This window comes from Accipiter gentilis, chromosome 36 (assembly GCF_929443795.1).
Source record: "Accipiter gentilis chromosome 36, bAccGen1.1, whole genome shotgun sequence".
Taxonomy (NCBI): domain Eukaryota; kingdom Metazoa; phylum Chordata; class Aves; order Accipitriformes; family Accipitridae; genus Astur; species Astur gentilis.
In genome coordinates this window covers 1,785,316-1,811,989 of record NC_064915.1, presented here as the reverse complement: position 1 = coordinate 1,811,989, position 26,674 = coordinate 1,785,316, and the positions used below count along the sequence as shown (strand labels likewise).

The following is a 26,674-nucleotide window of genomic DNA, read 5'->3' as shown; positions in this document are numbered from 1 at the left end:
CCAGTAACTCCCAGGACGTCTCTAGGGGTCCCATGAGGGTCCCGGTGGTCCCAGTGGCTCCCAGGAGTTCTCTACCTGCCCCATGGACGGTCTCAGGGACACCCAGGAGCTCCCAGGAGGTCTCTAGGGGTCCCAGGAGGTCTCTATGGGTCCCAGTGACCCCCAGGAGGTCTCTAGGGGTCCCAGGAGGTCTCTATGGGTGCCAGTAACTCCCAGGACGTCTCTATGGGTCCCATGAGGGTCCCGGTGGTCCCAGTGGCTCCCAGGAGTTCTCTACCTGCCCCATGGACGGTCTCAGAGAGCACCCAGGAGGTCTCTAGGGGTCCCAGGAGGTCTCTATGGGTCCCAGTGACCCCCAGGAGGTCTCTAGGGGTCCCAGGAGGTCTCTGTGGGTCCCAGTGACCCCCAGGAGGTCTCTATGGGTCCCAGGAGGTCTCTACGGGTCCCAGGAGGTCTCTATGGGTCCCAGAAGGTCTCTATGGGTCCCAGTGACCCCCAGGAGGACTCTATGGGTCTGAAGGGCTCCCAGGAGGTCTCTGTGGGGTCCCAAGGGCTCTCGGGACGTCTCTATGGGTCCCAGTGACCCCCAGGAGGTCTCTATGGGGTCCCAGGGGCTCTCAGGATGTCTCTATGGGTCCGAGGGGCTCCCAAGAGGTCTCTATAGGTCCCAGGAGATCTCTACAGGTCCCATGAGGTCTCTACGGGTCCCAGTGACCCTCAGGAGGTCTCTATGGGGTCCCAAGGGCTCCCAGGAGGTCTCTATGGGTCCCAGTGACCCCCAGGAGGTCTCTATGGGGTCTCAGAGGCTCTCAGGAGCTCTCTATGGGTCCGAGGGGCTCCCAAGAGGTCTCTATAGGTCCCAGGAGGTCTCTATGGGTCCCAGAAGCTCTCTGTGGGGTCCCAAGAGCTCTCAGAGTTCTCTAGGGGTCCCAGTGACTCCCAGGAGGTCTCTGTGGGGTCCCAGGAGGGTCCCAATGGCTCCCAGTTCTCTATGTCCCCCATGGAGGGTCTCTGGGATTCCCAGGAGCTCTCAGGATGGGTCCCAGTGACTCCCAGGAGGTCTCTATGGGTCTGAGGGGCTCCCAGGAGGTCTCTATGGGTCCCAGGAGGGTCCCAGTGGCTCCCAGTTCTCTATGTCCCCCATGGAGGGTCTCTGGGGTTCCCAGGAGCTCTCAGGATGGGTCCCAGTGACTCCCAGGAGGTCTCTGTGGGGTCCCAGGAGGTCTCTATGGGTCCCAGTGACCCCCAGGAGGTCTCTATGGGTCTGAGGGGCTCCCAGAAGGTCTCTATAGGTCCCAGGAGGTCTCTATGGGTCCCAGAAGGTCTCTGTGGGGTTCCAAGGGCTCTCGGGACGTCTCTATGGGTCCCAGTGACCCCCAGGAGGTCTCTATGGGGTCCCAGGGGCTCCCAAGAGGTCTCTATAGGTCCCAGGAGATCTCTACGGGTCCCAGGAGGTCTCTACGGGTCCCAGAAGGTCTCTGCGGGGTCCCAAGAGCTCTCAGAGTTCTCTATGGGTCCCAGTGACCCCCAGGAGGTCTCTACGGGGTCCCAAGGGCTTTCAGAAGGTCTCTATGGGTCCCAGTGACTCCCAGGAGGTCTCTATGGGTCCAAGGGGCTCCTGGGAGGTCTCTTATGAGTCCCAGGAGGTTTCTATGGGTCCCAGTGATGCCCAGGAGGGCTCTATGGGTCTGAGGGACTCCCAGGAGGTCTCTATGGGTCCCAGGAGGTCTCTATGGGTCCCAGTGACCCCCAGGAAGTCTCTATGGGGTCCCAAGGACTCTCAGGAGGTCTCTATGGGTCCCAGTGACCCCCAGGAGGACTCTATGGGTCTGAAGGGCTCCCAGGAGGTCTCTGTGGGGTCCCAAGGGCTCTCGGGACGTCTCTATGGGTCCCAGTGACCCCCAGGAGGTCTCTATGGGGTCCCAGGGGCTCTCAGGATGTCTCTATGGGTCCGAGGGGCTCCCAAGAGGTCTCTATAGGTCCCAGGAGATCTCTACAGGTCCCCTGAGGTCTCTACGGGTCCCAGGAGGTCTCTACGGGTCCCAGTGACCCTCAGGAGGTCTCTATGGGGTCCCAAGGGCTCCCATGAGGTCTCTATGGGTCCCAGTGACCCCCAGGAGGTCTCTATGGGGTCTCAGAGGCTCTCAGGAGCTCTCTATGGGTCCGAGGGGCTCCCAGGAGGTCTCTATACGTCCCAGGAGGCGTCTATGGGTCCCAGTGAGCCTCAAGAGGTCTCTATGGGGTCCCAAGGGCTCCCAGGAGGTCTCTATGGGTCCCAAGAGATCTCTACTGGTCCCAAGAGGTCTCTACGGGTCCCAGTAGATCTCTACGGATCCCAGGGGCTCCCACTTCTCCCCAGCCCCCAGGACGATCCCTCCGACTCCCGGGAGCGTGGCAGGGACCGGGTCGGGCCGGGAGGCCGTCGGGAAGCGAGCACCCACCGGCGGGGTCGGGGTCCTTGCGGTCGGCGGGGTCGTAGAGGGCGGAGATGGCGGAGGAGATGCTCTTCTGCAGGTCCTGGTTCTTGCTGACGGAGTCTTCCTCGTCGGACGAGAAGGACGGCAACGTCTCCAGGTTGCGCTTCAGCTCCTCGTCCAGCCGCTTGCAAGGACTGGGGCAAGCCATCACCAGCCCCTCGCTCTCCGTCCCCTCTAACCCCCCCGGTAATATGGGGGGGCCGACGGCAAAGGGGGCGGCGGGGGGGACGCGAGGGGTCTTGGAGGGGCTGGTGGCGGCGGGGGGCAAAGCTTGGCGTTTGCCGGATTTGAGGAAATCGAGGAAAGACGCCATGAAACCCGACTTCATCTCCGGCTGTTTCTCCTCCACCTCCTTGATCTTCTGCTTGATGCGTTCCCGCGTCTGGCTGCTGTCCAGGGGGGGCTCGGCCCCCGGCGGGGGGGCACCCGGCGCTGGGGGGCCACCCCCCTCCGGCAGCAACGGGCCCTCCCCGCCCTTCGGCACCGCCAGCTTGATCTGGATTTTGGGAGGGGGGGAGCGTTAGGGGACCCCCGGTATCTTCCAGGAGCCCCCAGTGTCTCCCAGTACCCCCGTTATCACCCAGTGCCCCCCCCCCCCCAAGGAGCTCCCAGTGCCCCCCAGGAGCTCCCAGTGCTCCCATTATCTCCCAGTGCCCTCCAGGCGGTCCCAGTGCTCCCATTATCTCCCAGTGCTCCCCAGGAGCTCCCAGTGCCCCCCCAGGAGATGCCAGTGCTCCCGTTATCTCCCAGTGCCCCCCAGGAGCTCCCAATGCCCCCCCAGGAGCTCCCAGTGCTCCCATTATCTCCCAGTGCCCCCCAGGAGCTCCCAATGCCCCCCCAGGAGCTCCCAGTGCTCCCATTATCTCCCAGTGCCCCCCAAGGAGCTCCCAGTGCCCTCCCAGGAGCTCCCAGTGCCCTCCAGGAGCTCCCAGTGCTCCCATTATCTCCCAGTGCCCCCCAGGAGCTCCCAGTGCTTTCCCAGGAGCTCCCAGTGCTCCCATTATCTCCCAGTGCCCCCCAGGAGCTCCCAATGCCCCCCCAGGAGTTCCCAGTGCTCCCATTCTCTCCCAGTGTCCCCCAGGAACTCTAAGTACCCCCCCAGGAGCTCCCCGTGCTTTCCCAGGAGCTCCCAGTGCCCTCCAGGAGCTCCCAGTGCTCCCATTATCTCCCAGTGCCCCCCAGGAGCTCCCAATGCCCCCCCAGGAGCTCCCAGTGCTCCCATTCTCTCCCAGTGTCCCCCAGGAACTCTAAGTACCCCCCCAGGAGCTCCCAGTGCTTTCCCAGGAGCTCCCAGTGCCCTCCAGGAGCTCCCAGTGCTCCCATTATCTCCCAGTGCCCCCCAGGAACTCTAAGTACCCCCCCAGGAGCTCCCAGTGCTCCCATTATCTCCCAGTGCCCCCCAGGAACTCTAAGTACCCCCCCAGGAGCTCCCAGTGCCCTCCAGGAGCTCCCAGTGCTCCCATTATCTCCCAGTGCCCTCCAGGTGGTCCCAGTGCTCCCATTATCTCCCAGTGCCCCCCAGGAGCTCCCAATGCCCCCCCCAGGAGCTCCCAGTGCTCCCATTATCTCCCAGTGCCCCCCAGGAGCTCCCAATGCCCCCCCAGGAGCTCCCAGTGCTCCCATTATCTCCCAGTGCCCCCCAGGAGCTCCCAATGCCCCCCCAGGAGCTCCCAGTGCTCCCATTATCTCCCAGTGCCCCCCAAGGAGCTCCCAGTGCCCTCCCAGGAGCTCCCAGTGCCCTCCAGGAGCTCCCAGTGCTCCCATTATCTCCCAGTGCCCCCCAGGAGCTCCCAGTGCTTTCCCAGGAGCTCCCAGTGCTCCCATTCTCTCCCAGTGCCCCCCAGGAGCTCCCAATGCCCCCCCAGGAGCTCCCAGTGCTCCCATTCTCTCCCAGTGTCCCCCAGGAACTCTAAGTATCCCCCCAGGAGCTCCCAGTGCTTTCCCAGGAGCTCCCAGTGCCCTCCAGGAGCTCCCAGTGCTCCCATTATCTCCCAGTGCCCCCCAGGAGCTCCCAGTGCTTTCCCAGGAGCTCCCAGTGCTCCCATTCTCTCCCAGTGTCCCCCAGGAACTCTTAAGTATCCCCCCAGGAGCTCCCAGTGCTTTCCCAGGAGCTCCCAGTGCCCTCCAGGAGCTCCCAGTGCTCCCATTATCTCCCAGTGCCCCCCAGGAACTCTAAGTACCCCCCCCAGGAGCTCCCAGTGCTCCCATTATCTTCCAGTGCCCCCCAGGAGCTCCCAGTGCTCCCATTATCTCCCAGTGCCCCCATTATCTCCCAGTGCCCCCCAAGGAGCACCTAGCACACCAGTAGTCTCTTGTAACACACCCTACCCCCCCCTCGGGGCCCCCAATACTTACCAGTGCCCCCCAAGACATTCCAGTGCGCCCCAGTTTCTCCCAGTGCCCCAATAGTCCCCTGCACCACCCCTAGACCCCCCCCAATACTGACCAGTGGCCCCCAATAGCCCACTACCAAACGACCCCCCCAAATAAACCCAAATAGCCTCTTCCCCCCCCAATCTCCGCAGCCCAAGACCCCGCAGCATCTCCCAGCACCCCCAAACCCCCCCAAATCCTCACCTTGAGGGGCTCCATGTCATCGCCATCAGCCCCATCCCCAACTCCGGGGTTTTGGGGGGGCAGGGGACCACAACAAACCCCCCGAAATCCCCCCCAACAAGCCCAAACACCCCCTTATCCCCCCCCAACCTCTGCACCCCAAAACCCCGACAACATCCCCCAGTGTCCCAAAACCCCCCAACCCTGAGGGTCTCCAAGCCACTGCTATGTCATCCTCGGAGATTTTTGGAGCAGGAAGGCAGGAAACCATGGGGAACCCCCAAAAAACCCAACTCTCTTCTTTTCCACTCAACTTCTGCCTTCCAAGACCCCGCAATATCTCCTAGCACCCCCAAAACCCCCCAAATCCTCACCTCGAAGGGCTTGAAGGGTCTCCAAGCCATCGGCATCCCCAACCATGGGGCTTTTTGGGACTATTGGGAGGCAACGGACCAGGAGGAATCCCCCAACAACCCCAAATCCCCCCTTTCCCCCCAACTTTTGCCTCCCAAGACCCCACAGCACCCCAAAAACCCCCAAATCTTTCATGCTCACCTTGGGAGCTCCAAGCCATCCCCAAGTCCCACCTTGGGAACTTTGAGGGACAGGAGACCACGGGCAAACCCCCCAAAACCCTCTTATCCCCCAACATTTGCCTCCCAGGACCCCATAGCACCCCTCAGCACCCCAAAATCTTTCATCCTCACCTTGGGAGCTCCAAGCCATCGCCAAGTCCCACCTTGGGAACTTTGAGGGACAGGAGACCACGGGCAAACCCCCCAAAACCCTCTTATCCCCCAACATTTGCCTCCCAGGACCCCATAGCACCCCTCAGCACCCCAAAATCTTTCATCCTCACCTTGGGAGCTCCAAGCCATCGCCAAGTCCCACCTTGGGGACTTTGGGGGCCGTTGAGGGACAGGAGACCACGGGCAAACCCCCCAAAACCCTCTTATCCCCCCACGTTTGCCCTTCAAGACCCCATAGCACCCCTCAGCACCCCCAAAATCTTTCATGCTCACCTTGAGAGCTCCAAGCCATCGCCAAGTCCCACCTTGGGGACTTTGTGGTCGTTGAAGGACAGGAGACCATGGGGAACCCCCTAAATCCCCCCTACAAGCGCAAACACCCCCCTTCCCCCCAACCTTTGCCATTCAAGACCCCATAGCACCCCTCAGCACCCCAAAATCTTTCATGCTCACCTTGGGAGCTCCAAGCCATCGCCAAGTCCCACCTTGGGGACTTTGAGGGACAGGAGACCACGGGCAAACCCCCCAAAACCCTCTTATCCCCCAACCTTTGCCTCCCAAGACCCCACAGCACCCCTCAGCACCCCAAAATCTTTCATGCTCACCTTGGGAGCTCCAAGCCATCGCCAAGTCCCACCTTGGGAACTTTGAGGGACAGGAGACCATGGGGAATCCCCAAAACCCTCTTATCCCCCAACGTTTGCCTTTCAAGACCCCATAGCACCCCTCAGCACCCCCAAAATCTTTCATGCTCACCTTGGGAGCTCCAAGCCATCGCCAAGTCCCACCTTGGGGACTTTGAGGGACAGGAGACCATGGGGAACCCCCCAAAACCCTCTTATCCCCCAACGTTTGCCATTCAAGACCCCATAGCACCTCTCAGCACCCCCAAAATCTTTCATGCTCACCTTGGGAGCTCCAAGCCATCGCCAAGTCCCACCTTGGGGACTTTGAGGGACAGGAGACCATGGGGAATCCCCAAAACCCTCTTATCCCCCAACATTTGCCTTTCAAGACCCCATAGCACCCCTCAGCACCCCCAAAATCTTTCATCTTGACCTTGGGAGCTCCAAGCCATCGCCAAGTCCCACCTTGGGGACTTTGAGGGACAGGAGACCACGGGCAAACCCCCCAAAACCCTCTTATCCCCCCACGTTTGCCCTTCAAGACCCCATAGCACCCCTCAGCACCCCCAAAATCTTTCATGCTCACCTTGGGAGCTCCAAGCCATCGCCAAGTCCCACCTTGGGGACTTTGTGGTCGTTGAAGGACAGGAGACCATGGGAACCCCCTAAATCCCCCCTACAAGCGCAAACACCCCCTTTCCCCCCAACCTTTGCCTCCCAAGACCCCACAGCACCCCTCAGCACCCCAAAATCTTTCATGCTCACCTTGGGAGCTCCAAGCCATCGCCAAGTCCCACCTTGGGAACTTTGAGGGACAGGAGACCATGGGGAATCCCCAAAACCCTCTTATCCCCCAACGTTTGCCTTTCAAGACCCCATAGCACCCCTCAGCACCCCCAAAATCTTTCATGCTCACCTTGGGAGCTCCAAGCCATCGCCAAGTCCCACCTTGGGGACTTTGAGGGACAGGAGACCATGGGGAACCCCCCAAAACCCTCTTATCCCCCCACGTTTGCCCTTCAAGACCCCATAGCACCCCTCAGCACCCCCAAAATCTTTCATGCTCACCTTGAGAGCTCCAAGCCATCGCCAAGTCCCACCTTGGGGACTTTGAGGGACAGGAGACCACGGGCAAACCCCCCAAAACCCTCTTATCCCCCCACGTTTGCCCTTCAAGACCCCATAGCACCCCTCAGCACCCCCAAAATCTTTCATGCTCACCTTGGGAGCTCCAAGCCATCGCCAAGTCCCACCTTGGGGACTTTGTGGTCGTTGAAGGACAGGAGACCATGGGAACCCCCTAAATCCCCCCTACAAGCGCAAACACCCCCTTTCCCCCCAACCTTTGCCTCCCAAGACCCCACAGCACCCCTCAGCACCCCAAAATCTTTCATGCTCACCTTGGGAGCTCCAAGCCATCGCCAAGTCCCACCTTGGGAACTTTGAGGGACAGGAGACCATGGGGAATCCCCAAAACCCTCTTATCCCCCAACGTTTGCCTTTCAAGACCCCATAGCACCCCTCAGCACCCCCTAGCACCCCCAAAATCTTTCATCTTGACCTTGGGAGCTCCAAGCCATCACCAAGTCCCACCTTGGGGACTTTGGGGGCTGTTGAGGGACAGGAGACCACGGGGAACCCCCCCCAAAACCCTCTTATCCCCCAACCTTTGCCTCCCAAGACCCCATAGCACCCCTCAGCACCCCAAAATCTTTCATGCTCACCTTGGGAGCTCCAAGCCATCGCCAAGTCCCAACTTGGGGACTTTGGGGGCCGTTGAGGGACAGGAGACCATGGGCAAACCCCCCAAAACCCTCTTATCCCCCAACATTTGCCTCCCAAGACCCCGCAGCCCCTCCCCAGCACCCCAAACCCCCCCCCCCGACCCCCCCTCCGAGTCCTCACCTTGAGGGGCTTGAGGGGCTCGAGGCCGTTGCCGTCGGCCCCCTCCTCGCCGCCCTTCTTGCCCCGTCCCCGTCCCCGTCCCCTCGGCTTTTTGGGACCGTCGGGTGCCAAAAGTCCGGGCGGTTCGGCCAAGGGTCGGATGCGGGGTCGTCCCCGGGGTCTCGGCGGTCCCTCGCGTTTGGGTTTGGTGGGTTTGCGGCCGCGTTTCTTGGGTCCGGGATGGGGTCCGGGGTGGGGGCAAAAATCGATGTCCCCCATGGGGCTGAGGCTGGGTCGGGCTCGGCAGCTGGAGATGAGGTCGGGCAAGAGATCGGGCAGGCGCCGGCTGTTGAGGCGAATGTCGGCGGGGACGTCGGCTTTGTCCTCGTCGTCCTCGAACTCGTACTCCTGGGCGTAGGTTTTTTTGGGGGGCGGGAAGGGGTCCCGCTTGCGGAGGAGGTGGAAGGAAGAGGTTTTGAGCAGCTTCTTGGGTTTGGAGGAGCAAAAAAGAGGAGCGGCCAACGGGGGTTTGGTCCCCTCGCCCGTGCTCTGGATCAACCCCAAGGGTTCGGCGTTGACGGTGGAGGGCAGCTCGTGTTTGGGGGGCTCCAAGCCCAAGGGGGGGGCTTCGCCGGCCGCCCCTTCGGCGGGGCAGAAAGCCGGGTAGCTCTGCCCCATGTCGTAGGGGGGAGCCTTCAACCCCTCGGAACGGGGCTCCAAACCCCCGGTTCCTTCCTCCTCCTCTTCCTCGGTGGTCTTGGGGAAGTCTTCGGGGGGGGGCCCGAACATGTCCTCCATGCCGGGGAAGAAACCGCGGTCTTCGTCCTGCAGCAAGGCGTCGGGGAAGCAGATGGAGGTGAGGGGGACGAAGCGCCCCTTGCCCCCCGCCGGGCTCCCCCCCTCGGCAAACTGGTCCTTGGCTTCCAACGGAGCGGGGGCCACCGACGGACCCCCTTCGGGGTCCAGGAGGTGCCCGGGGGGTCCCTGGACCCCCCCGGCTTGCCCCAAGTGAGGCTCTAACCCCAGGGGGGGTTCCAAAAAGTCTTGGATCTCTTGGGGGGCCGGTAAGACCTCCATGGGTTCGGGGGGGAGCGGCGGGGGGGCCTGGGGGTCCAGCCCCTGCGAGCGGACGTGGGCTTGATGCAGGTGGGCTTCCAACAGCAACTGGGGCGAAGGGGCGGCCGGGGGGGCCGGGGGGGCCGGCGGAGGCGGCGGAGGGGGCGGCGGGGGCGGCGGGGGGGGCGGCATCCGCTGCTGCTCCAGGAGATGGACGTCCAGGGGGGGTCTGCCCTTGGCACGGGGGTGCAGCTGGCTTTGGGTGTGGGTGAGGACGGAGGGGAGAAGGGACCCCCCCGGTACCGGTACGGCCACCGGCACCACCGGGACCGGTCCTAGTTCGGGGGGGGGGTCCAGTAAGAGACCGTGGGGTTCCAGGGGGGGTCCCTCGGCCACCAGCCGCCCGTGCTCGGGGGTCTTGGGCAGGTAAGCGTGGGGCTGCCCCAGCTCCTTGCCGCCGGCCAAATGTTCGGCCGGTTTCTTCAATTCCTGCCCGTAGGAATCCAGGGCGGGGGGCTGGTGGCCGTAGTGGACCACCGAAGTGGCCGCCAAGCCCTCGCCCCCCCCGCCGGCCCCCCCGCCGGCCCCCCGGTATTCCTTGGCTCGCTCGGGTTTTTTCTTTTCTTTCAGCAAAGCCAACTCCAGCGCCGCCGGCCCCTCCAGGTTGGAATTGGGCCGGATCACGCTCTGTAGCTGGTACCTCTCCTCCGCCTTCCCCAGCCCCCCGTAGCCCCCCAAGCCTTTGCCCGCCCCCCCCCGCTCCTCGCAGGCCCCCAGCCCCTCGGCCGGCCCGCGGGGGGGGCTGGGGGCTTGCAGGAGGTGCTGGATGAGGAAATCCTCGTCCTCGCTGCGCTCGGCCGCCAGCAGCTCCGCGTCCCCTTTCCCCCCTTTGCCGAAAGCGGGGGGTCGTTCCAGCCCCGCCGGCCCCCCCCCCCGTAACCCGGGGCCATGAAAGAAGGGGATAAAACGGAGCCCAGGTATTTTTGGGACTGTCCCGGCGACGCTCCGCTCTGGGGCCGGGCGGCCGGCGGGGACTGGAGGGGTCGAATGATGGGCGAGGGGCTGGAACCCCCCAAACCGGCGTAGGGCAAAGGGGCCGGCATGGCGGGCGAGTGGCCGGTGCTGTAGCTGAGGGAAGGGCTGGCGGTGGGTAAACCCTGGGAGGGGGCCGGGGGGCCGTACGCCGTCGCTTGACCCCCCTCGGGCTGCACCCCGTAGGGCAGAGCCTGCAACTGCTCGGGGGAATAGGTCTGGCCCTGGCTGACGCAGGGCTGCAGCCCCTGCCCGCCCTGGCCCCCCGGCCCCCCGCCTTGCCCCCCGGCCGGATAACTGGGGGCTTTGCCCCCCAGCTCCCCCCCCTGCCCGCCGCTGAAAGCCCCGGCGGGCTGCCCGCCGGCCCCCAGGTTTTGCGGGGCCGGGGGATTGGTGCCGTAGCCGGCGGCGGGTCCCATGGCCAAGAGATTTTGGGGTTGCCCCGGGGAATAAGCGGGGGACTGGCTGGCGATGACGGAGCTGGGTTTGGGGGTGCTGGGGGTGTAGCTGCTTTGGCACTTGGGGGTGGCGGTGGAACGGGGGGTCTGCCGCGAAGCCGAGTAACTCTTCGATTTGGTGCCGCCGTTGCTGGCGCCGGTGGCGGCGGCCGCCCCGCCGGCGCCTCCGCTGCCGCCGGAATACGCCGGAGATTGAATGATGGGTCGGTAACTCTGAGTCGGCTCCGGTCGGGGAGCCGTGGCGTTTTTGGGGGGTTGTTGAGACCCCTCGGAACTGGCGGGAGATTGTTCGCCCAAGGGGCTGCAGGAGAGGGCGGCGCGGTGCGGCATTTGCTGGTAAGTGCCGCCGCAGCTCAGGTAGTGCTGGAGGCTGTGTGCCGCCGGCGGCAACTGCGGTTGGGCGCCCGCCGGTCGCTGGTAGTGCTTGATGACGCTGTCCTGCCGCGGCACGGCCCGCTCCCCGCCGCCGCCGCCGAAAACCGAAGCGTTGTAGAGTTGAGCCGGTTGTTCCGCCGGGGCGGCTAAGGGAGCGGAGAGGAGGTTAAACTGGGAAGAACTGGGCGGTCCTCGATACGCCGAACCTTGCGCCGGTAAACCCGAACCCAGGACGGCGCTGCCGAGACGTTCGAAACCCAGAGAAGACGGGACGCTGGGCTGCGTGGGTTTGATGTGGAGCAGGGGGTCGTGGGGGGAGAGGAGCCCGTTGGAGCCGGGGCTGAAGGCGGCCTCGGGCAGGCTGAGCGGGGAGCTGACCGGGAAGCTGCGCCCGCTGAATGAGGCCGGGTGCTGGTAGGCGCTGAGCGCCGACGAGGAGGGGAAGGTGCCCGAACCCGGCAGAGCTCCCGAGATGAACAGTTCGGCCGGCGCCGGCGTGTGCATGGCTGCCGAAAGAGAGAAAGAGGGTGAGAGGGACCCTGGGGTGGGGGGAAACCCCCCGGGGCAAGTAGAAGCTGGCTGGGGCAAGTGGGGACCCCCCTGGGGTAAGTAGGAGCTCCCTGGGGTAAGTGGGGAACCCCATGAGGCAAATAGAAACTCCCCAGGGCAAGTGGGGACCCCCCTGGGGCAAGTAGGAGCTGTCTGGGGCAAGTGGGGACCCCCTGGGGCAAGTAGAAGCTGTCTGGGGCAAGTGGGGAGCCCCCTGGGGCAAGTAGGAGCTGTCTGGGGCAAGTGGGGACCCCCCTGGGGCAAGTAGGAGCTCCCTGGGGTAAGTGGGGACCTCCATGGGGCAAACAGAAGCTCTCTGGGGCAAGTGGGAGATCCCTGGGGCAAGTGGGGATGCCCTGGGGTAAGTGGGGGACGCCCCCAGGGTAAGTAGGAGCTCCCTGGGGTAAGTGGGGACCCCCATGAGGCAAATAGAAACTCCCCACAGCAAGTGGGGACCCCCTTGGGGCAAGTAGGAGCTGTCTGGGGCAAGTGGGGACCCCCTGGGGCAAGTAGAAGCTGTCTGGGGCAAGTGGGGAGCCCCCTGGGGCAAGTAGGAGCTGTCTGGGGCAAGTGGGGACCCCCCTGGGGCAAGTAGGAGCTCCCTGGGGTAAGTGGGGACCTCCATGGGGCAAACAGAAGCTCTCTGGGGCAAGTGGGGACCCCCCTGGGGCAAGTAGGAGATCCCTGGGGCAAGTGGGGACCTTCCTGGGGCAAACAGAAGCTCCCTGGAGTAAGTGGGGATGCCCTGGGGCAAGTAGAAGCTGTCTGGGGCAAGTGGGGAGGCCCCTGGGGCAAGTAGAAGCTGTCTGGGGCAAGTGGGGACCCCCATGGGGCAAACAGAAGCTGTCTGGGGCAAGTGGAGACCCCCCTGGGGCAAGTAGGAGCTGTCTGGGGTAAGTGGGGACCCCCAGGAAGCAAATAGAAACTCCCCAGGGCAAGTGGGGACCCCCCTGGGGCAAGTAGGAGCTGTCTGGGGCAAGTGGGGAGGCCCCTGGGGCAAGTAGGAGCTCCCTGGGGTAAGTGGGGACCCCCCCTGGGGCAAGTAGGAGATCCCTGGGGCAAGTGGGGACCTTCCGGGGGCAAACAGAAGCTCCCTGGAGTAAGTGGGGATGCCCTGGGGCAAGTAGAAGCTGTCTGGGGCAAGTGGGGAGCCCCCTGGGGCAAGTAGAAGCTGTCTGGGGCAAGTGGGGACCCCCATGGGGCAAACAGAAGTTCTCTGGGGCAAGTGGGGACCCCCCTGGGGCAAGTAGGAGATCCCTGGGGCAAGTGGGGAGGCTCTGGGGTACATGGGGACAACCTCGGGGCAAGTAGAAGCTCCCTGGGGTAAGTGGGGACCCCCATGGGGCAAGTAGGAGCTCCCTGGGGCAAGTGGGGACCCCCATGGGGCAAGTAGGAGCTCCCTGGAGTAAGTGGGGATGCCCTGGGGCAAATGCAGACCTCCCTGGGGCAACTAGGAACTTCCTGGGGCAAACAGAGACGCCTTGGGGTAAACAGGGACTTCCCTGGGGTAAATGGGGAGCCCAGGGGCAAACTTGGCCTTCTTGGGGCAAATGGGGACACTCTGGGGCAGGTTACATCCCCTGGGGCAGGGGAGGTTAAACCCCCTGGGGTAAGATAAGACCCTCCCTGGGGCAATTACACCCCCCCTGGGGCAGAACAGGACCCCCCCCGCGCAGGACAGAACCCTCCCTGGGGCATTTACACCCCCCTGGGGCAAAATAGGGTCCTCCCTGGGGCTATTAAACCCCTCTGGGGCAGAACAGGACCTCCCCCAGGGCAGGATAGGGTCCTCCCTGGGGCAATTACACCCTCCTGGGGCAGGACAGGACCCCCCCCAGCAGGACAGAACCCTCCCTGGGGCATTTACACCCCCCTGGCGCAAAATAGGGTCCTCCCTGGGGCTAATAAACCCCTCTGGGGCAGAACAGGACCTTCCCCAGGGCAGGATAGGGTCCTCCCTGGGGCAATTACACCCTCCTGGGGCAGAACAGGACCCCCCCCCCGCGCAGGACAGAACCCCCCCTGGGGCATTCACACCCCCCTGGGGCAAAATAGGGTCCTCCCTGGGGCTATTAAACCCCTCTGGGGCAGAACAGGACCTCCCCCAGGGCAGGATAGGGTCCTCCCTGGGGCAATTACACCCTCCTGGGGCAGGACAGGACCCCCCCCCCAGCAGGATAGAACCCTCCCTGGGGCAATTACCCCCCCCCAGGGCAAAATAGGGTCCTCCCTGGGGCTATTAAACCTCTCTGAGGCAGAACAGGACCTCCCCCAGGGCAGGATAGGGTCCTCCCTGGGGCAATTACACCCCCCTGGGGCAGGACAGGACCCCCCCCCAGCAGCATAGAACCCTCCCTGGGGCAATTACACCCTCCTGGGGCAGGATAGGACCACTCAGAACAGGATAGGACCCTCCCTGAGACAGATTTAACCCCCTAGAGCAAGATCAGACACCCCCCCCACCCCGGGGCAGGTCCCCCCCCCACTCCCAGGTCAGGATAGGGCCCCCCCCAGACCCACCAGTCTGCCAGGAGGGGGTGCGGAACTGGGAGAGCAGGGAGGATGCGGAGGGGCCGGGCTGCGGCGCCCGCGACTCCAGCGCCGAGATGAGGTTCATGACGGAAGCGTCGGGCGCCGCGCCGCCGGCGTGGTGCAGCCCCGTCTCGAAGAGCCCCGACAGCCCTGGGGACACGGAGAAATGGGGGGGGACACACACACACACACGCGGGTTGGGGAGACCGCGGTCATGTCACGAGACCGCGGTCATGTCGCGACAGGGGACAGCTCGGGGACGTGGCGGTGATGCTTCCCCACGGGATGGGGGGACAGATCGGGGACACCGGTGGTCCTGCTTCTCCCGGGAGCGGGGGACAGCTTGGGGACGCTGTGGGGATGGACACCCACCGGTGTGACCGTGGGGATGCAGGAGTGCGGGTGAGGATGTGGGGACGAGGACGGAGCGTGGGGACACGCGTGGGGACGTGGCTGGAGCGTGGGGACGTGGACGGAGCGTGGGGACACATGTGGGGACGTGGACGGAGCGTGGGGACACGCGTGGGGACGTGGACGGAGCGTGGGGACGTGGACGGAGCGTGGGGACACATGTGGGGACGTGGACGGAGCGTGGGGACACGTGTGGGGACGTGGACGGAGTGTGGGGACACACATGGGGACGTGGCTGGAGCGTGGGGACACGTGTGGGGACGTGGTTGGAGTGTGGGGACGTGGCTGGAGCGTGGGGACACGTGTGGGGACGTGGACAGAGCGTGGGGACACGTGTGGGGACGTGGCTGGAGCGTGGGGAACATGGACGGAGCGTGGGGACGTGGATGGAACGTGGGGACACGTGTGGGGATGTGGATGGAGCGTGGGGATGTGGACGGAGCGTGGAGACACGTGTGGGGATGTGGATGGAGCGTGGGGACGTGGACGGAGCGTGGGGACACGTGTGGGGACGTGGATGGAGCGTGGAGAAATTGGACGGAGCGTGGGGACATGTGTGGGGATGTGGATGGAGTGTGGGGAACGTGTGGGGACGTGGACAGAGTGTGGGGACACGTGTGGGGACGTGGATGGAGCGTGGAGAAAGTGGACGGAGCGTGGGGACACGTGTGGGGACATGGACGGAGCGTGGGGACACACGTGGGGACGTGGCTGGAGCGTGGGGACATGCATGCAGTGTCGGGACGTGGATGGAGCGTGGGGATGTGGACGGAGTGTGGGGATGTGTGGCAATATGGATGGAGCGTGGGGACACATGTGGGGACGTGGATGGAGTGTGGGGATGTGGATGGAGCATGGGGAACGTGGACGGAGCGTGGAGACATGTGTGGGGACGTGGATGGAGCGTGGGGACTTGTGAGGGGACGTGGCTGGAGCGTGGGGATGTGGATGGAGCGTGAGGACACGTGTGGGGACGTGGATGGAGTGTGGAGATGTGGACGGAGTGTGGGGACACGTGTGGGGACGTGGATGGAGCGTGGGGAACGTGGACGGAGCGTGGGGACACGTGTGGGGATGTGGATGGAGTGTGGGGATGTGGACGGAGCGTGGGGACACGCATGGGGACGTGGACGGAGCGTGGGTACATGGATGGAGTGCGAGGACACATGTGGGGATATATATGGAGCGTGGGAACACACGTGAGCACGTGGATGGAGTGTGGGGATGTGAATGGAGCGTGAGGACACGTGTGGGGATGTGGATGGAGTGTGGGAACACGTGAGCACGTGGATGGAGTGTGGGGATGTGGATGGAGCGTGCGGACATGGATGGAGTGTGGGAACGTGGACGGAGCATGGGGATGGGAACGGAGCGTGGGGACACGTGTGGGGACATGGATGGAGTGTAGGGAATGTGGACGGAGCGTGGGGACACACATGGGGACGTGGCTGGAGCGTGGGGAGGTGGATGGAGCGTGGGGACACGTGTGGGGACGTGGACGGAGCGTGGGGAAGTGGACAGAGCGTGGGGACACATGTGGGGACGTGGACCGAGTGTGGGGAATGTGGACGGAGCGTGGGGACACGTGTGGAGACGTGGATGGAGCGTGGGGACACGCATGTGGATGTGGATGGAGAATGGGAACACGTGAGGACGTGGATGGAGTGTGGGCATGTGGACAGAGCGTGCAGACATGGATGGAGTGTGGGAACGTGGACGGAGCATGGGGATGGGGACGGAGCGTGGGGACACGTGTGGGGAAGTGGCTGGAGCGTGGGAACATGGATGGGGTGTGGGGATGTGTGGGGATGTGGATGGAGCGTGGGGACACATGTGAGAATGTGGATGGAGCGTGGGGACGTGGACAGAGAGTGGGGACACGGATGGAGCATGGGGATGTGGATGGAGCGTGGGGACACGCATGGGGACGTGGACAGAGTGCGGGGATGTGTACAGAGCGTGCGGACGTGGATAGAGCACGGGGATGTGGATGGAGCGTGGGAACACGTGTTGGGACGTGGATGAAGTGTGGGGATGCGGACGGAGTGTGGGGACGTGGACGGAGCGTGGACATGTGGCTGGAGCACGGGGATGTGGACGAAGCACAGGGACGTGGATGGAGTGTGGGGACGCGTGTGGGGACGTGGATGGAGTGTGGGAACACATTTGAGAACGTGGATGGAGCGTGGGGGGACACGTAGGGACATGGATAGAACATGGGGATGTGGATGGACCCCAGGAACATGCGTGGGGATGTGGATGGAGTGGGGGGAGGTGGACGGAGCATGGGGACACGTGTGGGGATGTGGATGGAGCGTGGGGACACGCATGGGGACAGAGATGGAGCATGGGGACACGGATGGAGCGTGGGGACACGTGTGGGGACGTGGACGGAGCGTGGGGACACGCATGGGGACAGAGATGGAGCATGGGGACACGGACGGAGCGTGGGGACACGTGTGGGGACGTGGACGGAGCGTGGGGACACACGTGGGGACGTGAATGGAGCGTGGGGCTGCGTGGGGACGTTGATGGCGCAGAGACACATGTAGGGATGGGGATGGAGCATGGGGACACGTGTAGGGACACGGACAGAGCGTGAGGACACACGCGGGGACGTGGACGGAGTGTGGGGACAGGGACGGAGCACGGGGACACGCACGAGGACGTGGACGGAGCACGGGGCCACGTGCAGGGACGTGGGGATGCGGGGACACGTGTGGGGACAGGTGTGGGGGGGCAAGGACATGGGGGGACGGAGGGACACAGACACGAGCACGTAGGGACACGGGGACGCTGTCACCCTGGGGACGGGGGACACGGGGAGAACACACGTGCGGACGTGGCGATGTGGGGACGCGGTGAGCGGGGACAGAGGCACACGGGGACACGGGGCTGCGGCAACGATCGGACACGGCGACTGTGGGGTCGCGGTGACAAAGGGACACCCGGACCACAGCGCCATGGGGCTGGGGGGATGAAGGGACAGCGGGACCGCGGGGACACGGGAACCGCGGGGTCGTGGTGACACGGTGACGGAGGGACCCGGGGTCAGGGTGCTGCAGGGTTGGGGTGTCGTGGTGACGCGGGATGGCGGTGACAAGGTGACACGGGGACTGTGGGGACAGGGGAACCGTGGGATCACGGTGACAAAGGGACCTGGGGACTTGCAGGGTCGTGGTGACGAAGGGACGTGGGGTTGGGGTGTCACGGTGACATGGGGTCAAGGTGGCACGGGGTCAGGGTGTGACGGTGAAATGGGGTCAGTGTGACACGGTGATACGGGGTCAGGGTGACACCGTGACACGGGGTTGGGGTGTCATGGTGATGCGGGGTCAGGGTGACTCGGTGACATGGGGTTGGAGCGTCACGGTGTTGGGGTATCCTGGTGACACGGGGTCAGGGTGTCGCGGTGAAGCAGGGTCGGGGTGTCACGGTGACGCAGGGCTGGGGAGTCCCAGTGACGTGGGATCAGGGTGACACGGTGATACAGAGTTGGGGTGACACCGTGATGCGGGATCGGGGTGTTGCGGTGACATGGGGTCAGGGTGTCACGGTGACAGAGAGTCAGGGTGTCATGGTGACACAGGCCTGGGGTGTCCCAGTGACATGGGGTCAGGGTGACACCGCGACACGGCGTTGGGGTGTCACGGTGATGCAGGGTCGGGGTGTTGTGGTGACATGGGGTCAGGGTGTCACGGCGACACGGGGCCCGGGGGCGGTCGCAGTGACACGGCGTCAGGGTGACACGGCGTCGGGGCGTCACGGTGACGAAGGGACCCGGGGGTCGGGGTGCCGCGGGGTGACACGGTGCCGGCTGTACCTGCGGGGTGGTGGTTGGCGGCATAGCCCTGGAGCGGGTGGGGAGCGCCGTAGGGCTGGCGGTGCAGCAGGTCGGGGTCGGGGTGCGACGCCCGCGAGCCCCCGTACACCAGGCTGGGGGGGGGGAGGGAAAGGAGGGCCGTCAGTGCCTCGCACGCTCGACACACCGCACCCCCCCTTGCACGCTCGTCACCGGCCGTCGTGCGACGCGCGGCAGGGAATGGCCTACAGTCGTCGCTCACGGCGGTGAGCTGCCCGCAAGCGGGCAACGGGTGCGATGGGCACCAGAGAACCACCTACAAGCGTGCAACGGGCACGGCGCACGGTTGCGAGGCGCCCGTGGGCGTGTAACGGGTGCGATGCACGACGGGGAACCGTCTACAGTCGTGCAATGCGCAATTGCGAGCGATGGACGATGAGGAACTGCCTACGGTCGTGCGATGCGCAACTGCGACCTGCCGGCGGGCGTGCAACAGGTGTGATACGCGGCACGGAACTGTGTACAGTCGTGCAACGAGCATGGTGCACGGTCGTGAGCTGCCCACGGGCGTGCAACGGGTGCAATACACAGCACAGAACTGCTTATGCTCGTGCAAAGCACGATTCTGAGCTGCCCACAGGTGTGCAAAGACTGCAATACGCGGCACAGAACCGCTTACAGTCGTGCAACAGGTATGGTGCACAGCTGTGAGCTGCCCACAAGCGTGCAAAGCACGTGATACACAGCGAAAAGCCATCTGCGCTTGTGCAACGTACAATTGTGGGCTGCCCACATGCGTGCAACAGGTGTGATATGCAAAAGGCAGCTGCCTACAGCCGTGCAATGCGCAATTGTGAGCTGCCCGCAGGCGTGTAAGAGGCGTAACACGCAGCGCTGAACTGCCTACAGTCGTGCAACACGTATGATGCGTGGTCGTGCGCTATCTGTATGCGTGTAACAGGCACGCTGCACGAACAACGCAACAGCGCACCACCTGCAACACGCAACCGTAACTCACCTACTCGTCTGCGACGTACAGTTGCGCAACACCCACAGCCGTGCGACAGACCCGATGCACAATCACACGCTCCCTGCAGCCGTGCGACGCGTGCAATGCAGTCGTGCAACGCGTGCAACGCATAACCGCGCAACTCCTGCAGCCGAGCAACAGGTGCAACGCGCAGTCACGCGCTGCTGGAGTCGTGCAAGAGCCACAGCACACGCTCACGTGCCACCCGCAGTCGTGCAATGCACCACCAAGCACCCGCAGGAGCCGTGCGGCGCACACGGGATGGGCAATAGTGTTAAGAAGCTGCCGTGCAACACACGCTTGTGCGACGCCTGGCGCCGTGCAACACGCGTAGAGTGAGCGCCAACCGTGCCACACATGCTCATGCAGCGCCACGACACACCCGCCCCCGTGCAACGCACGAGGACTGGTGCGCCGCACGAGCCGATTGCACGGCAAACAGCAGTACGCCGGCACGACGCACCTCAGCCCTCCAATCCCCGTGCGATGCACAAGCACACGAGGCCGTAGTCGTGCAAGGCGTGCGATGCGTGCGCTTGGGAACCCGGTGTGGGCGGCTGGCGCTTGCGACACCCACCGTCGTGCAAGGCCCCGTGACCCCACGGGCACTCGTGGCGCACGGGGGTGGGCTGGCACCCCTCGAGCTGGTGCACGGGGTGCTGGCACGCTGTGCACGAGCACCCTGGGGACCATACGCCCCGTGCACCAGCACCCCCAAGGACCCTGCACCCCGTGCACCAGCACCCTGAGAGCTGCTGGACCCCGTGCACCAGCACCCCGGGGACCCTGTGCACCAGCACCCCAGGACCTGGTGCACCCTGTGCCCCATGCACGAGCACCCCGGGGATCCTGCACCCCAGGACCTGGTGCACCAGCACCCTGAGGCTCCTGGACCCACTGTGCTGGGACCTGGCACCCCAAAACCCACCGCACCGGCTCCCTAGCACCCCAAGACCTCAGCACCCCAAGTCCCTGTACACGGTCACCCCAGCACCCAGTGCACAAAGACCCCTGCACCCCAATACCCCAGCACCCAGCGCACCCCAGACCCCAGTACTTGTTGCACCCTGGGGCTCCTGCACCGGGGCCGCAGCACCCCAAATCCTGGTGCATGGAGACCCCAGCACCCGGTGTACCCCGGCCCCAGCACCCCAATATTCCTGCACCCCGATCCCTTGGTGCACCGGGACTCCAGCACCCTTGTCCCCGGTGTCCCTTGCACCCCGATACTCCTGCACCCGCTGCACCAGCATCCCTGCACCCCAGCACCCGCTTGCACAGAGACTCCCAGCACCCCAAGTCCCAGCGCACCCCAGCACCCAGTGCACCGAGACCCCAGCACCCCAAGTCCCAGAGCACCCCAGCACCCGCTGCAACAGGATCCCAGCACCCCAGACCCCAGCGCAACGGGTCCCCAGCACCCCAGTCCTTGGTCCACCAGGATCCCCGCACCCCGCTACCCGGTGCGCCCCAGGGTCCTGCACCCATTGCACCGAGGCCCCAAGCTCTGGTGCACCCCAAATACCGCTGCACGGGCACCCCTGCACCCCGGTACTCCTGCACCCGCTGCACCGGCTCCCCGGCACCCAGCGCCCTGGAATCCCAGCACCCCAATACTCCTGCACCCGGTGCATGGGGTGCCCAGTCCTTAGTGCACCGGGACCTCAGCACCCCGGTACTCCTGCACCCCACTGTGCGGTGCACTGGGACCCCAGTCCTCAGCACACCTGCACCCCAGCACCCCAAGCTCTGGTTCTCCTGCACCCCAGCACCCCAGTCCCCGGTGCACCAGGACCCCAGCACCCCGGTACTTCTGCACCCCAGCACCCTAATGTCTGGTGCACCAGGACCCCAGCACCCCAGTACTGCACCCCAGCACCCCAAACCCCGGTAATCCTGCACCCCAGCACCCTAATGTCTGGTGTACCAAGACCCCAGCACCCCAGTACTCCTGCACCCCAGCACCCTAATGTCTGGTGTAGCAGGACCCCAGCACCCCAGCACCCCAGTACTCCTACACCCCAGCACCCTAATGTCTGGTGTACCAGGACCCCCGTACTCCTACACCCCAGCGTCCCAGTCCCCAGTGCACCCCAGTCCCCGCTACGATGGGACCCCAGCACCCCAAAACGCAGTGCACTGGGATCTCAGCACCCCAGCATCCCAAACCCAGGTACTCTTGCAGCTCAGCACCCCAGTCTCCGGTGCACTGGGTCCCCAGCACCCCAAGCCCTGGTGCACCCCAGCACCCCAGTCTCTGGTGCGCTGGATCCTCAGCACCCCAGTACTCCTGCACCCCAGCACCCTGGTTCTTTTGCGCTCTAGGAACCCACTCCCGGTACGTGGGGACCCCAGCACCCCAGTACAATGGGTCCCCAGCACCCTGCTACTCCTGCACCCCAGTATCCTAATGCCCAGTAAAACAGGACCCCAACACCCCAGTCCCCGGTGCACCAGGACCACAGCACCCTAATCTACGGTGCACCAGGACTGCAGCACCCCAAGCTCCGGTACTGCTGCACCCCAGCACCCCACTCCCTGGTGCACTGGGAGCCCAGCACCTCGGTTCTCCTGCACACCAGCATCCCAGTCCCTGGTGTAATGGGACCCCAGCACCCTGGTTCTTCAGCACCCCAGTCCCTCGTTCACCAGCTCTACAGCACCCCACTCTCGGGTGCAACAGGACCCCAGCACCCTGGTAGCCCAGCATCCCACTCCCTGGTGCACTGGGACCCCAGCACCCCGAGTCCCCAGTACCCCGGGACCCCAGCACCCCAGTCCCCGGTGCACCGAGTCCCCAGCACCCCAGTACCGGGTACAACGGGACACCAGCATCCCAGTCCCGGGTGCACTGGGACCCCAGTATCCCAGCACCCTAGTCCCCAGTGCACTGGGGCCCCAGCACCCTAGTCCCCAGTACAACGGGACCCCAGTCCCCAGTACACTGGTACCCCAGTACCCCCGTCCCCCAGCACCCTAATCTCCGGTTCACCAGGACCCCAGCACCCCAGTCCCTGGTGCACCGGCTCCTCAGCACCCCAGTTCTCCCGCATGCCAGCATCCCACTCCCTGGTGCACTGGGACCCCAGCGTCCCGGTATTCCAGTATCCCAGTCCCTGGTACCCCAGCACCCTGATCCCCGATACAATAGGACCCCAGCACCCCAGTCCCCAGTTCTCCTGCATCCCAGTCCCCGGTGCACCGGGACCCCAGTATCCCGGTACAATGGGATCTCAACATCCCAGTCCCCGGTGCACTGGGACCCCAGCATCCCAGTCTCCAGTTCTCCTGCACCCCAGTCTCCGGTGCACTGGGACCCCAGTCCCCTGGCAGCCCAGCACCCCAATCCCCAGTGCACCAGGACCCCAGTATCCCAGTACAACGGTCCCCCAGCAACCCAGTCCCCGGTGCACTGGGACCCTGGGACCCCAGTCCCTGGTGCACTGGGACCCCAGTATCCCAGTACAACGGTCCCCCAGCATCTCAGTCCCCGGTGCACTGGGACCCCAGTATCCCAGTCCCCCAGCATCCCAGTCCCTGGTGCACTGGGACCGCAGTATCCCGGTCTCCCAGCATCCCAGTCCCCGGTGCACTGGGACTCCAGTACCCCAGTCCCCCAGGACCCTAATCTCCAGTCCACCAGCCCCCCCAGTATCCCATTACAATGGTCCCCCAGCATCCCAGTCGCTGGTACACTGGGATCCCAGTATCCCAGTCCCCCAGCACCCCAGTCCCTGGTACACCGGGCCCCCAGTATCCCGGTACAACGGTTCCACAGTATTCCGGTACAACGGTCCCTACAACGGTCCCCCAGCATCCCAGTCCCCAGTGCACCGGGACCCCAGTATCCCAGTACAATGGTCCCCCAGCACCCCAGTCCCCAGTGCACCGGGACCCCAGTATCCCAGTACAATGATCCCCCAGCATCCCAGTTTCCGGTGTACTGGGACCCCAGTATCCTGGTACAACGGTGCCTCAGCATCCCAGTCCCCGGTACACTGGGATCCCAGTATCCCAGTACAACGGTCCCCCAGCATCCCAGTCCCCGGTATACCGGGCCCCCAGCATCCCGGGCCCCCAGCACTCCAGTCCCTGGTCCAACGGTCCCCCAGTATCCCGGTCCAACGGTCCCCCAGCATCCCGGTCCCCGGTGCACCGGGACCCCAGTATCCCGGTCCAACAATCCCCCAGCATCCCAGTCTCCGGTGCACTGGGACTCCAGAATCCCAGTTCCCCAGCACCCCAGTATCCCGGTCCCCAGCAGCCTGGTCCCCGGTACACCGGTCCCCCAGTATCCCGGTACAACGATCCCCCAGCATCCCGGTCCCCGGTGCGCTGGGACTCCAGTATCCTAGTCCCCCAGCACCCCAGTATTCCGGTCCCATAGCATCCCAGTCCCCGGTGGACTGGGACTCCAGTATCCCGCTCCCCCAGCATCCCAGTCCCCGGTGCACCGGGACCCCAGTATACCGGTCCAACGATCCCCCAGCATCCCAGTCTCCGGTGCACTAGGACTCCAGTATCCCAGTTCCCCAGCACCCCAGTATCCCGGTCCCGCACCATCCCAGTCCCCAGTACACCAGTCCCCCAGTATCCCGGTCCAACAATCCCCCAGCATCCCAGTCTCCGGTGCACTAGGACTCCAGTATCCCAGTTCCCCAGCACCCCAGTATCCCGGTCCCCCAGCATCCCAGTCCCCGGTACACCGGTCCCCCAGTATCCCGGTCCCCGGTGCACTGGGACTCCAGTATCCTGGTCCCCCAGCACCCCAGTATTCCAGTCCCGTAGCATCCCAGTCCCTGGTGCACTGGGACTCCAGTATCCCACTCCCCCAGCATCCCAGTCCCTGGTGCACCAGGATCCCAGTATCCCGGTCCAACGATCCCCCCAGCATCCCAGTCCCCGGTGCACTGGGCCCCCAGTATCCCAGTTCCCCAGCACCCCAGTATTCCGGTCCCATAGCATCCCAGTCCCCGGTACACCGGTCCCCCAGTATCCCGGTCCAATGATCCCCTAGCATTCCGGTACACCGGTCCCCCAGCATCCTGGTTCCCGGTGCACCGGGACCCCAGTATCCCAGTTCCCCAGCACCCCAGTATTCCGGTCCCATAGCATCCCAGTCCCCGGTACACCGGTCCCCCAGTATCCCGGTCCAATGATCCCCTAGCATTCCGGTACACCGGTCCCCCAGCATCCTGGTTCCCGGTGCACTGGGACTCCAGTATCCCGGTCACCCAGCACCCCAGTATTCCGGTCCCATAGCATCCCAGTCCCCGGTGCACCGGGCCCCCAGTATCCCGGTCCAACGATCCCCCAGCATCCCAGTCCCCGGTACACCGGGCCCCCAGTATCCTGGTCCAACGATCCCCCAGCATCCCAGTCTCCGGTGCACCGGGCCCCCAGTATCCCAGTTCCCCAGCACCCCAGTATTCCGGTCCCATAGCATCCCAGTCCCCGGTACACCGGGCCCCCAGTATCCCGGTCCAACGATCCCCCAGCATCCCAGTCTCCGGTGCACCGGGCCCCCAGTATCCCAGTTCCCCAGCACCCCAGTATTCCGGTCCCATAGCATCCCAGTCCCCGGTACACCGGTCCCCCAGTATCCCGGTCCAATGATCCCCCAGCATTCCGGTACACCGGTCCCCCAGCATCCTGGTTCCCGGTGCACTGGGACTCCAGTATCCCGGTCCCCCAGCACCCCAGTATCCCGGTCCCATAGCACCCCAGTATCCCGGTACACCGGGCCCCCAGTATCCCGGTACACCGATCCCCCAGCACCCCAGTCCCCGGTACACCGGGCCCCCAACACCCCGCTCCCCCCCCAGTCCCCGGTACAGCGGGCCCCCAGCAGCGCACTCCCCGCTCCCCCAGCTGCCCCCCAGCCCCCCGTTTAACCGGTTCCCCCCCCTCCCCGGTTCCCCGGTTGCCCGGTCTCACCTGGCCTTAGCGGAACGCTCGTAGGTCCAGCCGGGCCCGGCGGCCAGCGGGTCCCCGAAACCGGCGGCCGGATAATTCCTGTCCATGGAGGCGGCGACGGCCCGGCGGGGGGGGAAACAACGGCCGGGGGGGGGGGAGGAGGAGAACGGGACGGGAAGGCCAGGGCGGGGCGGGACGGGCCGGGACGGGCCGGGACCCCCCCCCCCGCGGCGGCGGCGGAGCCCCCCCGGGGCCGGGCCGGTCTGGCTGGGCCGGGGGAGGCGGAGGAGGAGGAGGAAGAGGAGGAGGAGGAGGAAGGAGGCGGCGGCGGCGGCGGGGGGGGGGGGGGGGGAAGCGCTTCACGGAGCCGCCATGTTGGCTGGCGGGGCCGCGCCGCCGCCGCTTCCTCCCACAATGCACCGCGCGGCGGGAGGCGGCGGCGGGCGAGGGGCGGGGGAAGGGGCGGGGCGAGGCGGCGGGGGAAGGGGAGGGGAGAGGGGCGGGGCGAGGCGGGAGGGGAGGGGGAGGGGGCGGGGCGAGGCGGGTGGCGGGAGAGCGGAGGGGCGGGGCGGAGGGGAGAGGGGCGGGGCTACGGGGGGTGCGGCTTGGGGGGGGGAACTGGGATTAACTGGGAGGGGGATTGGGTTGGGGGGAGGGAACTGGGAGATAATTGAGACCTACTGGGAGGGAACTGGGAGGTACTGGGGGATACTGGGGGGAACTGGGGGGGAACTGGGAGATAACAGAGGTACTGGGGGAAACTGGGAGGTACTGGGAGATAACTGAGAAATACTGGGGGGAACTGGGAGGTAACTGGGAGGTACTGGGGGCAACTGGGACGTAACTGGGAGATAACTGAGAGGTACTGGGAGGTAACTGGGAGGTACTGGGGGGAACTGGGAGGTAACTGGGTGGTACTGGGGGTACTGGGGGAAACTGGGAGGTACTGGGGGGAACTGGGACGTAACTGGGAGGTACTGGGGGGAACTGGGAGATAACTGAGAGGTACTGGCGGGAAACTGGGGGCTGCTGAGAGGGAACTGGGAGGTACTGGGGGGAACTGGGAGGTAACTGGGAGGTACTGGGGGGAACTTGGGGGAACTGGGAGATAACTGAGAGCTATTGGGGGGGAACTGGGGGCTACTGAGAGGTAACTGGGAGGTACTGGGAGGTAACTGGGAGGTACAAGGGGGAATTGGGAGGGAACTGGGGGGAACTGGG

The 26,674-nt window shown here is 65.0% G+C and overlaps 2 protein-coding genes across 7 annotated transcripts; one reads left to right on the top strand and one right to left on the bottom strand.

The window, feature by feature from the left end:
- Nucleotides 1-2,286: 2,286 nt before the first annotated feature.
- On the bottom strand, nt 2,287-25,781 carry PRR12 (proline rich 12). Its single transcript, XM_049792712.1, is given in 6 exon segments — nt 2,287-2,973; nt 8,314-10,280; nt 10,283-11,719; nt 14,283-14,444; nt 18,529-18,641; nt 25,475-25,781. Coding segments are annotated over 6 exon segments (4,452 nt in total). The 5' UTR covers nt 25,561-25,781.
- Nucleotides 14,469-18,517, top strand: LOC126035036 (uncharacterized). 6 transcript variants are annotated; one of them, XR_007504822.1, is made up of 2 exons: nt 14,469-16,218; nt 16,980-18,517. XR_007504822.1 is itself a non-coding variant. In XM_049793129.1 (2 exons), exons 1-2 carry the CDS (start codon nt 14,565-14,567, stop codon nt 17,305-17,307), a joined length of 1,176 nt encoding a protein of 391 aa, XP_049649086.1. In that variant the 5' UTR covers nt 14,469-14,564; the 3' UTR covers nt 17,308-18,517. The 6 variants fall into 6 exon arrangements, 3 of the variants coding, with proteins under 3 accessions (XP_049649086.1, XP_049649084.1, XP_049649085.1); XR_007504821.1 differs by having other exon boundaries at nt 14,469-16,331; XR_007504820.1 differs by having other exon boundaries at nt 14,469-16,546.
- Nucleotides 25,782-26,674: the final 893 nt, after the last annotated feature.